At 29.4% G+C, this 15,901-nt stretch overlaps 1 protein-coding gene across 1 annotated transcript in view; it reads right to left on the bottom strand.

Moving 5' to 3' along the window:
• Window positions 1–12,634, bottom strand: part of LOC114126776 (uncharacterized) — a 126,000-nt gene extending 113,366 nt beyond the window's left edge. The window contains exon 1 of the mRNA XM_050209554.1: window positions 12,276–12,634. Coding sequence (XP_050065511.1) covers window positions 12,276–12,288 — 13 coding nt within the window. The 5' untranslated portion in view covers window positions 12,289–12,634. The remainder of the gene's footprint in view (window positions 1–12,275) is intronic.
• Window positions 12,635–15,901: the final 3,267 nt, after the last annotated feature.

Here is a 15,901-nt window from a genome sequence, read left to right as displayed (position 1 = left end):
TATATCATAATGATACTGTCTAAGAGTCATATAAGATATAAACGTGTGTAGATTTTAGTCATGTGTGCAATATAATATATGTATATAATTGTATGATGAATTATTTTTATTTAAAAATAAAAAAATTGAGGAGATTCAGTCTGGTAGTCGATCGTAATGCGTAATTCGTTTAAATACACAATGCGTAACAGGGATATACACCTACATTATTTTATGCAACTATTAAATTATCGGGATTGAGTAGTTAATTTTTTTATTTCTGGTTAGGTTAAATGTAGCTGTTTTTTTTGCGATCTTTTCGTTCCTACTGCTACACCTACTACTCGTGATTATGTGTATTATTATATTATATAAAGGTATCTACCACCTGCGTAGGGGAGCCGAGCCCGGCGACGTTCGCTCGGTGGTCTCCGATGACTAACCTTATCGTACAGATCACATCCGCCTAGGCGTATTTACATATCGACGGGGCATAGAAAATACTTTATTGTATTTACTTGTTTGTGTCGCAGACGATTTTCCGCCAATGTATATACATAAGTAGGTACGTATCGTGTAGTGCTCGGTAACCGCGTGTTTGTATAAAAACTAGTAGGCGGATGTCTCTCGTGCGGTTTCAACAATGTCAAAGACCTGCATTCGGATTCACTTCATCAGGTATGCAGTCACTGCAGGCTACTATCTAGTAGCTATACGTATATATAAGCAAGTGGAGTCGTACTCGGTGGCGTAGAGTGCACTACTGTTGATGACTGCTGACATTGGTGTCCTTGAACATTTCTGGTCGTCGAATCGACCGAGTATATATATATAAATGTATACATAAATATTTTTTATCCATGTAATTAGGTACCTTCTATTACGACAATCAGGTGACAGTTTTTTTTTCTATTGTTTGAAAAATATTAAAGAAATATAGGAAAAAACCGAGGATTTGTCTGTCAGAGGAAATCATCGCTTGTTAAAATTTTAAACCAATTGTGGTTGCTGTATAAATCCAATTCTTATTATGTCGCTGTTTATATTATTCGCAGAAACTCAATTTAAAATACCGTATCTTTAATTCAGTGATGAATTAACGTAGATACTGCAGTTAGCGGTCGACAATACGTTAGATAAGACACCGTTGCATTGAGATGGTTAGTACATAATTGTAAACGAAAAAACAAAATTTAATTCTTCTTCATTTTTTTCACGACTTCTGGTGTGTAAGACTGCTGCAGTGCACAGCAGCCAACAATAAAAACCGTTTATGGAACACGTTGTTTTCGTTTATCGATAAGGACCTGCAGGATAACTTCTATTATAAGTACGCGTGTTTTCCTGCTGCTATACACAGCCGAGTCCTCTCGGTGTGTTATGTATACGAGACCACCGCTACTATATCACAGCAATCACACGTGACGGGCAAAGTCAAGGTATTCGAGATTTATCGTTGAGCACTTATGGAGACGGCGATGGTAGTGTTGCGCGCACTGCATGAGGTGGCGTGGAACTACCGCCGTGAGGTTGACAATCGGTATGCGCACAAAGGTCAAAGAGACCGAGGAACACGAGGGCAGGTGCAAGTGGTCCAAATGAAAAATGAGTGCCCTGCATGCATTTACGCCTATAGCTGCATATACCGTTTCGATTTATTGTATAAATAATAAATATAGGTATATATTACAAAGTGTTCTACTTAAAAGGTAACATGAAATAATTCTTACTGAGCAAGACCTCGGGTTTCAATCAGGTTTTTTTTTTTTGGTGAAAGTGTAGGGAAACCTAAATTACGCTCTTTGGGAAAGTTTAAAATTTGCATCCCTCTCGATACGTACTTACGCAATAGCAATACGAATAAATTAAATTTTGTCAAATAATTTGTGTACATCAAAAAGTATCATTAATTATTATATATTTGTATAAATTCAATGTTATTTCTCATAAATTATGTAATTCACTAATAATTATTATAGAAGGTAACTGTATGGCTGTATAATACGTAGTACGTACGATACAATGATACAAATGATATAATGTATATAGACTCACATAATCATAAATATATGTTATATGTACTATCGTTTTTTTGCGGATCTTGTCAGCTAGCCCTCATTACGCTGATTCATAGTCTTTGGTGTATTATTGTTGCTACTTGCTACGATGATTGTTTGAACGAAAAATTGCGGTTTTCCGCAAGGTCGAGAATCCGGCCAGTCGTGAAGCGCGAGGATGAGGTCCACTGTAAACGGACGCATAATGTCTTATCGCGGGTTAACGACGCGACACGTAAATATATATATTATACGTGCATATTCAATCACTGGAATAACGTAATATTACGAGCCATGTATTTATGGGAGAGAGGGGGCATATAATGTGCTATGACTGCTATAATATAATTATATAAATAAAAATATCTTCTCGGATAGACGTACCTACGTATAGTATAAAACGAAATGTGTCGACCTATCTTCCACGACAGTTGACATTTTCGCTGTGTATAATTTGTAAGACGATAATAATATAGTATTAAAACGTAAATTAATATAATATCTAGAAAGTACTTACGAACGACTATGACATACATGTAACGAGCAAATATTATACATAAATATATTATTATTATATTATTATATTTTTTGCATTATCCGATCCACCGATACATGCTATAATCAATAATCATTATACGTCCTATCCTATCGTTCCGTGTATTGCTTGGTTGGAAAGTTTCTAGGGAAGTGTGCGGCGGGCGCGGTCTCCCGGCGCAAGGCCGCGGCGAACCAGTTGTCGCGCGCGTCGAGTAGCCGACTAATGCATTTTAAAATTTCCGTTCCGGTAAATTCTCGGCGTTTCGAATTTCAAATAATTGTTTACCCATCATGTCCTATATTGCGCCATAAGAAATTTTTATGTATAGATCGATTCTCGGATACGACTGCTGAAAACGCGATTTGGGTCACCTGTATAATCATGATGGCACTGGTTTTAAGACAAACCTATACACGTGTTAATTTAATCTAACATTTTTCCAATACCCACTACGCCTTGTGTGCAAATTTTTCACCGAGTTTCGTATTATCTTACAAGTCTCGAATGTTCAAGGACTGGAATATAATAGTAATTGTAATCCGGATGAAAACGATTACGCATTAATAATTATCGTTGCTACACTTATATATTAGCTATATTATGTATATACGATATTATAATAGTAGTAGTTACCTACTATAATATATTATATACTATAGACGTAGGAATCAAACAATTATCCTGATTTGATCTCGATATTACTGTAAAAACTATACGCGTGTCTTACGTCCATGACGTATACCTATCGTATACCTACTCGTGGAACCGACAAAGCCGAATGTTTTCGATTTTTTAAAATGTACATAGGTATAGCACCATATTGATATATTGCTGCTGATTTAATGCGTCACATTATAAACGTTAATAACTTCGTCAACTTAAGTTTATTTTGCGAGAAAAATTTGTCCAATGTCAAATAACTCAATGGTAATTGGCTTTTAACAAACAATGTGATTGCATCACGTTGCACATTAGTACCTACATAACTGTAAGGATAACGAGTTCTAAAAAAAGTTTTTAAGATTTTTTTTTAGTTTGAAATTATTAAATTCCAGTTTTTAAGTATCTGCAATTATGTAAGTGTTTATACATATTGTTAATAATGTCTGTATAATAATATATATATTATATAACATATGTATTTATTTATTGGACTTACGTTTAAATGCAAATTGTTTGAATGCATCTCAAGGTATTACAATAAAAGTCAATTGACAAACATTCAAATTTAATTACATATAACTTAAATATAAACTTGAAAAATTTTCTTATTGATCTGAAGGTACTTATACTTCTACATATTAAAAAAAAATAAAAATTAATTGATTACAATCATTTTTGAATTTTAACATAAATTTTAGCAATCCCTGATTGAAATTTAAATTGTTTTTCTTTTTAAAGAAATTAAAAATAGCATTTTGTAATTGTCAAATTTTAGTTTCTATAGTTCAACCATAAACCTGTTCACGGATTTCCGATTCCCTTTTTCGGCAGGCTCCCGAGTAAAAAGGAAACAACAAAATTGGACAAAGCCAAATATGGTATAACATCATAAGTCATCAGGAGAGAGTAAAATTCTCCTCTCAGTCATAATAATGTTCATACATAACATCATAAAGTTTTTGCTACACCTAATATTTTGTATAATTGTATTAACCCGTCCGGGAAACCCTTGCTATTTATTCATTCATCTCAAGGTGATCTTCTCCGCAATAACCAATATGTATCATGTTACTGGTCATAAAAAAAACCACCTACTAACCGAACAGTTAACAAAATGTTTATCCCTTTTCATTTTTATAAACTCTACGCACATGTGATAATTCGTTTTTAAACGTGTACCGTATACGGCAGCGGTTTTAAAAAAAAATGCAATAACTAAGCAACAGCTGGCAATATTCCAATATATTATATCAAGCATAGGTACTATTCGCACATCCATAATTATTTCGATAATTTTCTAACAGTTATGTAATAGATCATTGGATCGTGTAAACGGACATTTCGTGCATCACTGATCTCGGACAGAGCGAAAGTGAATTATTATCGTGTTGGTCTTATTTTAATTTGTACAAAGATATAATACCTAATAAGTAGATATATTGTTACAATCAAATAAACGCATGATATCACGCGTTATACACTTTCGATAAGCTCCTTATTTTTCTACTAAAAACATAACATTAACTCGTTTTTTCGTCTTTAGAAAATGTGTATAGAATAAAATACAAAAATGACAAATTACCATCATAGCGATCGAAATATTAGTGCATACCTACATAGAATATTTCCAAAAGTATGTAGCAACTCGTTCAGCCACTATACAATATTGATCAATAATACTATTATTTAATGTACAAATAGCGTGTGTATATATAATAAGTTTGGACCTAGTTAGTGTTCAAGAAAAAAGTGGTTGACCAGATCAAAAAAGGTCGCCACGACTTGTTTAGAAAAATATTTCACTTTCAAATCTGCCCTCCCACACACTGGTTTATTTTATTCATTTATTTTCGTTGTTGTCGTTGTAGTCTCTGAACGTTCGCTTTACACGCGCGCGTTCCTTGTTACGGAAAGAAAGTAAAACAGAGCATTGTGACGAACAATATTATCTGAGATTTATAAACTGGCCTTCACCCGATGGAATTCAAATGGCATAACGTAATTCTTACATTTGCAATACAAAAAAGAAAAAAACGAATTAATCTAAATTCGTCATTTTGTTAATACAGTTTGGTCGAAAGCCTAAACGAATTGATATAGGAAACAATACAGACTTCGAAGGTTGTTGATTATTTATATTCCATATGTCATTCGATTACTCTATGTACTTACGTACATTACATCTTCGCCGAGGTCGCTTGTCATGTTTGCATAAAATTACATTTATGTCACATGTGGCTTTACGACGAGGTGCGTGTTTTAGGCGAGATGCAAATAATATATAATATATATTATGTATGATTTGGCAAGACAATTAAACATGTCGAAAAAACCTCCCAGACAAGAAAGGTGCTGACAATCTGGCGGATTGTCACAATTAAAATTTACCATGCGAATGCCACCTACAAAATCGATTGTATTACGCTATTATTTCTACAGCAGCTTCGTGTTTATAATACCCCCAAAAAGAAATGATATGTATCCTATGTATCAATACGTATATTATTTACGTAAAAAATATCAAAAACAACCGTAATATATGTAAATTTTGAGATATTACATAAAAAAAAAATATATATATATATATATATAAAAATACAAACACAAAACTGAGAAGTACGTGCTTTTAGCTCTTCGTGTTGTTATTATTATTATTCAATCTTGCAGACAGCCAACGTGTTACAATACCTATACCAACAACACAAACGCCGTATAAACTTGTACTTTCCTTGTACGGAATCGTTATGAAACAGTGTATACTATTGCAGAACAGAACATACGGTTCGACCGCAGTTTGACGGAACGGCCAAAACAATATTAATCAAACCCCCCCACCACTGCGGCTCACCCACCCGGTTTGCGGTGCAAATGATTTCGCCCTAAATCATGCCGTGCAAACGGGGGCGAGCTGACACGTAAATAAAACATATCAAAAGTAAAGAGCAATAAATAAGTATAAAAAATAGTATTTATAACATATTATAGGTAACACCAACACTAAACGCTGACCGCATTGGCACTATACAATATAATAATATGTAATACATTATTGTAATGGTCAATAATTATGACGGTTGAATAATACGCTATTGCTATATTATAATATGAGGGACCCTCATCAACGGGTAATGGCGTTCGATTAAAAAAATATTCTGTTTGAAATGTTTATAGTTAAGTACCTATGTGTAGGTATATTATTATGTCCGATTATTTAAAATTTAAATTAAATTTAACGTATAGGTAGTATAGGCACCTGTATGGGTGTCATATCGAACAATCGAAAAACTTCAGACCGATTGATTACTAAAGTATAACAAAACAAATAACAGACAAAGGTAAATAATATGATATCTATTTGCTTATAATAATATAATAACGAGCATTTTGTGTTCTTATTTATATTTACTTCAAGGGCGCAATTACGTAATATTGTTTAGCGCAAATTTTGATGCGTAATTTTATTCTTTTTAAAAATAACATAATCAAATAATGCAAACACTTATAAAAATAATCGTATAAAAATACTTATTCGAAAGTTTATCAAATCGTAGATTATATTATATTATGACAATAACGACCGTCTTAGTAAAAAAAAATTAATTAATTAAAATTATTAAATTTAATTCTATCCAGTGTATACCCGTGAATGATGGAACGACTGACGCCCAACCCTTAAACACGGACACGAACAATTGATATTAATATTCAATGGGTTATATAAGTACAAACAATAAAATATATCTATATAATAAAATATGATGCGGTCTTCTAGATACAACTGAATTCTAAGAGAGATACTATTTTTAATTATCTCGACAAATAATAGTAATAATAACGAAGGTTTTCTATGGCTATGATAACTCATTACAACCCCTGCAACAGATATCGTTGATTACAAAATCTAACGAGAATACTTTCTATAGAAGTCAGCGGATAAAGAAAATATCATTAACAGGTACCGTCGACACAATATAAGCACATAATATTATTATGAACTACGAATAAAATTCAGAGACGAGCATTTTATTAAAATGAACTTTAATTTTCTGAGTTTAAATTTAAGTGATTTTATTTTAAAATCATTTTTTTATTATTTTTATTAATCAGGACTCTAACTCTTAATTATTTTTGTATTTTTTATAAACCCAAAATGAAACCATCGAACCAAAATACCATCACGAAGTATCAGAAACCACTGTTCGAGACTTAATATAGTAACAAAGTATGTATCTGCAAGTACCAATATTGGATATATTTTAATATTTTCTGAAATTCGCCGATTTGCCGGTGGTGGCGTTGAGGCGGGGACGGACGTGTCTAAGTATAATCAACCGCCGCGGTGGCTCAGCGATGTTGTCTGCAACGCGTGCGCGTGTATAATAATAATGTTAATATAATATATAATAATAATATGTGTAACGCGGCGCCGTGACTATGCAAAAATCAAATCAACCGATTGACACCAGACGGCCCCAGGTGGTAGGAGAAGGGCAAAACTATAACGTATCCCCTTTGACCCTCCCTCCCATCATCATCGCCACGGATATAAGCGGAGGATTTTTTTCAACATAATAATATGATAATATTATATACAGGCAGGTTGTTAAAGGTATAATACGCTTACACGCCGCACGTCCTTGGCGCGCGATGTAATAACATTATAACATTATTATTCGGTCGAAATTTTATTTTTTTTTTCTCCAACGATCGTCAAAGTTTGCACCACCGTGAAATGAGATTTTTATTTTCATCTTCATGTTTTTAGTTTTTCAGTTTTTATTACCCGGTAGGTAAGTTATACGCGCCGATAATACTACAATATTTCGCTCGGCTGTCGCCCAAGTCTTTCGGACGAAGCGAATGCACGTTATAGGCGTGTTATATACGATGGTATGTACAGCTGGAGGATAGCGCGTTACAATAACTTTATGACGGTTTCTGAGCACTCGTTGGACAATAATGAATAATGATCATAATCATAATTCATAATAGTAATAGCAACAATAATAATAATAATATGTAATAACTAATAATGTAGGTAATATTATGTAATGGATTGAATCGTAAATAAACTATTAGGAATACCTATGAGTAGTATGAGTTAGCGGGAAAAGTAATCTAAACTGAAAATCAAATCAAAAATATTATAATATACACGGTTTGATAAAAAAAAAAAAACAACTTAGTTTCATGAACACATCGTGCGTAATTTATAATAATACTGTTATAGTTAAAAAGGAGAATACGGAACTATGGAACATATTAAAGACATTTATCTCCAACTCAGTTGTTTTTCAATTTAATTAAAACAGATGATTTTGTAATAAATGGTACCCATTAACAATAATCTTATGAAATGTTTTTGCTTAATAAAATTAATTATAACTTTTTTGGCTACACTTAAAAAAAATAATAATTTTAGAAAATGGATAAAGTATTTACTCAATTTTTATAATAATTAACGCTGCACAAGTATAATTAAATAATACAAAAACAATTATATATTATTTATCTAGTAGAATAATCTCAATTTTATAAAATTAATATTGTTTACTTCCACAGCTAAGTAATTAATTATTAAAAATGAGTGTTTGTACTTAAAATAAAAATATGTTATAATTCAAATTATTAGGTAATACTAGAATTAATAACTAAAAAAAAAAAAAAAAAATAATAATAATATTTTTTAATAATTTATGGTTAAATATTGTATTTATTTATGCAAATAATTACCATTTATTTCTTATGTAAATATTAGTTATATATTTTAACAATGAACTTAAATAGTTATTAACAGATTTTACAATCTAAACAAAAATATTGACTATTTAATAAAAATATTAGGTACTTCTTTCATTTTAGGTTTCTATAATATAATATTACCTATGTTTGTTAACTAATTATCATAAGCGAGTGTATCGTTTTTCACAAATATATTTTTTATATTTTTATTTTATGAATTTTACCGATAAAATTATTTCAACACTAAATATGTATATAAAAATATTATTATTATTGTTATTTATCACCCACGTACACATAATAACCGTTATTTTCATTTTTAAAAGACGAAGAAAAGTTAGTTTTTATATCAAAATAATTGACTATTTTTACTTGTGTAGTAATTTGGACACGTATTGAATTAAATTAGAATACTAAATGCATAAAAGAAATATGTTTTTTGCATAATATGTTCAATTTGGTAAATACATTACGGTACTTGCTGTAGTTTTCAAAAGTGGTCTACATTTATTAATTTTATGTATGGAATCATCAATCTATTGTGTATTGTATACATTTAAATATTTCTATTGATGTAATTGGAATTATAAAATAAATTCAAAAAAATTATAACTATGTTAAAACAAAAAAAATATATTTATTACTTAATATACATATATTATATATATATATTTATATCCAGTGCCCAGTATCAGTGTATAAATAATTTTAATATGTCTAATTTAGAATGTATATTATATTTTGTTCTCGTTCTCAGAGATTTATTTATTTACTATCCCTATTATTTCGTTAGACAAATTTGACCATTTAATAAATCATACATCATTTTTATGGATTCCGAATTATCTGTGAGCAAATCTAATTTATAAATGGGCGTAAATAAAAACTTCAATTGAATCACCCCCCAGTGTGATGCAACAATAATATCGAACATGAAAAGACCCTTGGTCAACCTTCTTACACCGTTTCCTGTGCAATGATATTGCAAAAATGTTTAGTACCCTAAAATGGTCATCATGAAAGGATTTGGTCGAAATAATTGAAAAAAATAATAAAATGTAGCTTATATTAATTATTTTAATACCATTGAATGTATTGAAAAAATACAGTGGCATTACACAGCTATATGAACCCTATATGTACACAGCCAATGAAGCGTACATTTAAAACAATTTCCGGAATTATTACTATTATTATTATTATTTTTTACGCGCTTATAATTTATAGATTTCTCGCGTTTATATATCCAGTAACGCATCATAGTACAATTATTTGTCCGATTACATTTTTAATAGTGTGTTTCGTTGAAACATAAGTGCTGTCAATGTTACATTGTGACTAAAAAAAAAAATGTGTTCTAAAATGGAATCGCCTGTTTTGTGGTTAATCTAGGACCTCCTGGTTAGCACCTGTCGTGTACAGTTTGTATGTACGGTGTACCTACCTATATGTCTGAAACGAGTTAATAACACAATATAATTTCATAATAGTCACTATAAATAAAAATTGAGATTTTATAAAAAATAAATACAATTTCTAAGAGCTGATTATACTTACGATTATTATATTTTGAAAATGATGTACAAATTTATAATTTCTTAAAAAAGGTTCAATTAGTTAGTAACTAATAATAGTAATGTTTTTTATAATAAAGTTAAGTATTAAAATATTTTAAATACATATCCATTATAAGATGTTTTATTAAATTAAGCAATATATGAGTTATTAATTTTAATGAGTAGGTATTATAATTGTATACAAAATTTAATCAGCCAAAAGAAACTATTATTTCACAATATTAATGATTATGTATGTAGCTTAAAAAATGTATTATAAAAACGAGTTATTTTTTTTTCTGTAACAAGTTAACTTTATAACTATAAATTTTAAACAATACCTTCTGTAGTGCAAATGTGCAATACGCTTATACTCAAAATAAAGTGTATTTATTTATGTATAATTACTCAGTTAAATTAAAATTCAAGGCAATTAACAAAAAAAAAAAAAAAATGGTATACTATATGATAATATGTATAATATATCGTAAACTTGGGGCGAAAACCTTCGTGGTTTTCCCGTATCCTGCAGCTGACATACTATTAAATAAGTCTTTGGCTAATTTTTCTAAATAGTTTTAATAATTTCCTCGTATATACGAAGGTCTGAACACGCATAAATTATTTAATTGTTTTCAAGCATTTAACACAACCCGTACAACTGTTGCTTTTATAGTCACGTTTACTTCTAACACAGGGGGCTGCATTACGTGTAGCAAACCGTGACGAAAGTGTTTTACTCTTGCCTGACATGTTTGAAAGAAAAGTTTTCCCCCCAAAAATAAAAACATGTTAGTACGACACGAGTTATCAGTTGGACATAAACCAAAGATTTGAAAATAGTGTAAGACTATATACAAACGAAAATTAAGACTTATGTGTACAAATACTAATTTTAATGACAATACCGAATGTGTAGGCAAACTTGTCAACTTAATTTATGTAGATGTAGTGTATAATATATCACTTTCAAACCGTGTTTGGATTAGTTTACGTTTTAGAAAGTCATTGAGACAACACTATTAAAAACTTACACTTTTCTGTTCACAATTATTCATCACGATTGCATTTTTAGATAAAAAAAAACGTTATTTAAAAATGATATTTTCACTTTTTTTATTTCCCATAAAATAATTAAATTTTAAGACGTTTAAAAATATTTTTAAAATGTACGCTTTTTGTACAAGTTATAGGTTTGTGTCAGTAGTGGATTTAATGTCAAACAAAATAGGTAATCGCCGGGTAAACCGCTAAATTTTGAATAGAATTCAATACATTTTTAATATAAAAAATGTGGTTTAATCTTAAAATGAATTTTATAAATTTTTAATACAAGATATAAATAGAATAAGATGTAAAAGTTCGTATTTAATTTTGTTCACTGGTGATTAAATTCAAATATAATCGAAAAAACTTGTAAAATATATTATAAATAAAAGAGTTCGGTTACTTTTTTAAGAATAAGTTCCTCCAAAATAAAACTGTTGTCAGGTTTTTACTGTGTATAGTAATTTTAAATAATTAATAGAATATCTACAAATTACAAGTGTTTGGTATCATTATTAAATATCGCATTATTTATATTATTTCTACGTTTCTAATAACAATTAGATAACCTTAAACAATGTGATATTCAAAGATTTTTTTTTTATATAAAAATTATTTATGGATGATAGAAAAATCTTATTATATTACTAATTTAATTTTTTAAATCCAATTTTACAGAGATGAGGTACTTACCGTATTTTGGCATGTTCTGTCACGTGTGTTCGATGTACATGATAGTGTATCACACAATGCGAATATACGCGAACACAAAATATAAATAAAGATTATATTATATTAATATAACGTATCACTTTTACTCAATGCACTCAACAATACGGTTTGAGAAAAAAAATTAGTAAAAATTTTAAGTAATTTAAAAATTATTATTATTTATTAAATATTTTTTTCTTATAAATTTTGTTAGTGTATTATTTATGAAATTACTAGGAAAAAAAAATTAATAAACTAACGAACTAACACGTAGAGCGTAATAAATATCGGGAGAATAAAACCCGATGTCCACTACCGCCGGTAATGTGGAACTCGCGGGTTGTCGTGCAAGACTGAAAAGAACCCGCCGGTAGACGGACAAACAAGAGGTGGCCGCTATTATAACGTATACCACCTTCGCGTGTTGATGCCCTCCGCCTGTTGCTGGCGCGGTGACGTCACGTGTCCGCCGGACGCAACCACTGTAACCGAACAGATGGGCTTTTCGAAGCCGTACGGAACGCGCTGGCTTCGTAGTTTTTTCCACGACTTTTTTCTTTCTTTTTGTTTTTCTAGTTTTCTACGTATCTTCACTGTTTTTGTATTTTTTTTGCAGACGTTATAGACTAAATGTGTCATACGATAAGTGATGAGATCATATTCAATCGTAATAAATAATAATAATAGTATAAATAGGTATAGTTTTGTAGATTTGATATCAGCAGTGCGACGTTCAAATCGTTAAATAATTTATAATTTAAAAATAAAAAAGGAAAAATTCCAATATAACATCGACATATTTTTGTTTTAATTTAATGTTCGTATTTAATGTTAGTTACGTAAATAATTATTAATTATGTATTATAATTATATTATTATATTTTGAAGAAATACTCGAGTTATACAATTTTGGGAACAAATTTAGTTTAGCACCCACGCAAATTTTGCAGTTTTGTTTTTTGGAAACCAATATAAATAATGAGTTTTTAACGATGGTGAAAAAATAAATTGGTAATCATTAGTTTTAAGATATTGTCTTGTGAAGCTCACGATTTTTGATGTTGTACGCATGCGTACAATGCTCTATTTTACCGCGCATTTGGAACTTTTCTGTTTTATTTAACACTCTTTTTTTGCAATGTTTATTTTTTTAACGTACCTATGTATTTAAGCATAATGAAAACAATGAGAAAATTAGAATTTGGCGATCAGACCTATTTCAAAGTTAAAGATAATTGAAATTTGTGATATTTTCATCCCGACGTGGTCACTTAGCTCGCTCAAAGTATTAAAATCCTAAACATTCCTTTTCACCTTATTATGTTAAACCACCATGAGTTAAGAGTATATATAGGTAATGATAAATGTATAAACTATAGTCACCAGTGTATGTCAGTCTATAGAATCATTTTAGGTTTTTTGGTTTATTTTACTAACATGTATGCAAACTGGTTTATGCTATACATGTATTGTTTAATATATTAAAATTTAAAAAATTTAAATAATTACTGTTTTATTTTATGGCTGTGTTCCGCGAAAACCTTATAAAATGTTAAGTGTTCCGTCATTCGAAAAAGGTTAAAAACTACTGGGTAAAGGCGTGTTTCCACTACATATGTGTACGTGTACGCGCATAAAAATACTTATATGTGATTGGTTGTAACGTATAAACTTTCTGGTATACCAAAAACTTACCATGTATACCAACCAATCACAGAAAACAATTTTCTATGCATGTACACGTATGTGGTGGAAACCCGCTTTTAGACCATTATAGTCTTCCATGGTATACCAAAGGGCAAATATACCATGGGTATAAAACACGGTTTAAGATAATTAAGGTATATCTTAAACCGTGGTATAAAACAATATACAAACAGTATACAACAACAAATAATTAATATTACATTTGATAACGATTGAAATAATTGTTTTTACCTTGTGACCTATTCTTAAAAACTATTGATTTCCAGAAATTTATTTTTGCACTAATGTTCTAAATTCGTTGAAATACTTTACGTAGGTTTCTGAAAAAAAAATTGAAAAATTTGAGTGGGCACCAAACTAGATTTATGCCCAAATTTTTCAATGTTACACCTTTACAATAAAATAAAATATAGTAAAAAAAAAAAGTTTGGTTCGTTTGATAAATTGATTAATTATTATTAAACAAAAACTATTATGAATCCATATTATATACAACTATACATAAGTTTATTCTTATAATTTTAAGAAGACTAATTTATTGATAACAATTCTTATAATCTGTAGACTCGAAGCTAAAATTAATACGATAAGACTAATTGTAAATATATCGCATACTATTATAAATATTATAATATCTGTATTTACTACAATATAAAATACAGATAACATAAGTGATATATAGCCATATAAGTAGATCATGGATATTATTTTGGTTATTTTTTGGATGTTCCAGTTTTTAAATATAGGCTAATTTTAACATTTCATCCGGTCGTATAATATATAGAATTACAAAAATATAAATATTCTATTTTTTCCATTTATAATTCTAATCGTAATTACCATTCATATCAGTTATAATTTTTCAAATAACTAGCAATTTAAAGAATTTAAATTTTAAAAATTGAAAATTATAAGCAACTAAAGCCATTTGTTGAAACAAACTCTCTATTATTTAAAACAAATTAAGTTTTATACAACAATGTAACACAACTCACAATCTTTAAAAAGATAATATGTTATGATTTGATATTAGGTATGATAAATTTGATAACAAAGAAATTTAATACATTTTAACTAATATTCGTATCATGTTAATTGATAGGTTAAATGCAAATTGTTATTATATTTATGTTTAGTGATGCCGTTGCATTTGCACAGCCTGTTGCACCCTCTATAAAATGATACTCTTAAGGTAGATCTAGAGAGTCAAGTAAGTATTTAGTAAGTAAAGTAGTCTAAGTAAGTAAATATTTTATGTGTAGACTACAGTTTTGACGACCAGAAAAACAATATTTTAGTGAAGAACACGCTAACCTTTCAGTTGTTGCTCTGCCGAATTCTTATTTCATATCCTACCCAAATTAAAATATTGTAGGTAATACTAATATAAATTCTGCATAGAATTAATATGTACACTGACATAGAGAATCTACTATATTTATTTTACAAAAGTATCACAAATCTGAAATGCTACATCAATACAATATTTTATACTATGTAAGCAATTACTACCTAAACAAAAATAATTCTATAAAATATAATGGTGATAAATTGATAGGTAACTCATAATTGCAAATGAAACCGTTTCTTCCAAAGGAACCTATAAATTATTAAAATACACTAATATAATAAATATTATTAAATCTCAAACACTGAATATATTATGAGTAAAAAAAGGTCCAAGAATAAATTTTAACAAACAAACTTTAAAATGTATGATAAAAATCTACAGCGGGAAACTTTTTACAATACAAATGCCAACATACATGTTTGTAAGGTTAAAATTTGTAAACGTTTGATGCAGTAAATTAACCGTGGTACAAGTTATAAATAATTATACTCCATGATAATTCCGTGATAGTAACAGAATATTAACTTCAATATAGACATGACCAGATATG

The sequence above is a fragment of the Aphis gossypii genome, chromosome 1, assembly GCF_020184175.1.
Source record: "Aphis gossypii isolate Hap1 chromosome 1, ASM2018417v2, whole genome shotgun sequence".
Lineage (NCBI taxonomy): Eukaryota > Metazoa > Arthropoda > Insecta > Hemiptera > Aphididae > Aphis > Aphis gossypii.
The sequence above is the reverse complement of the archived record's forward strand: the minus strand, read 5'-3'. Positions and strand labels throughout refer to the sequence as shown.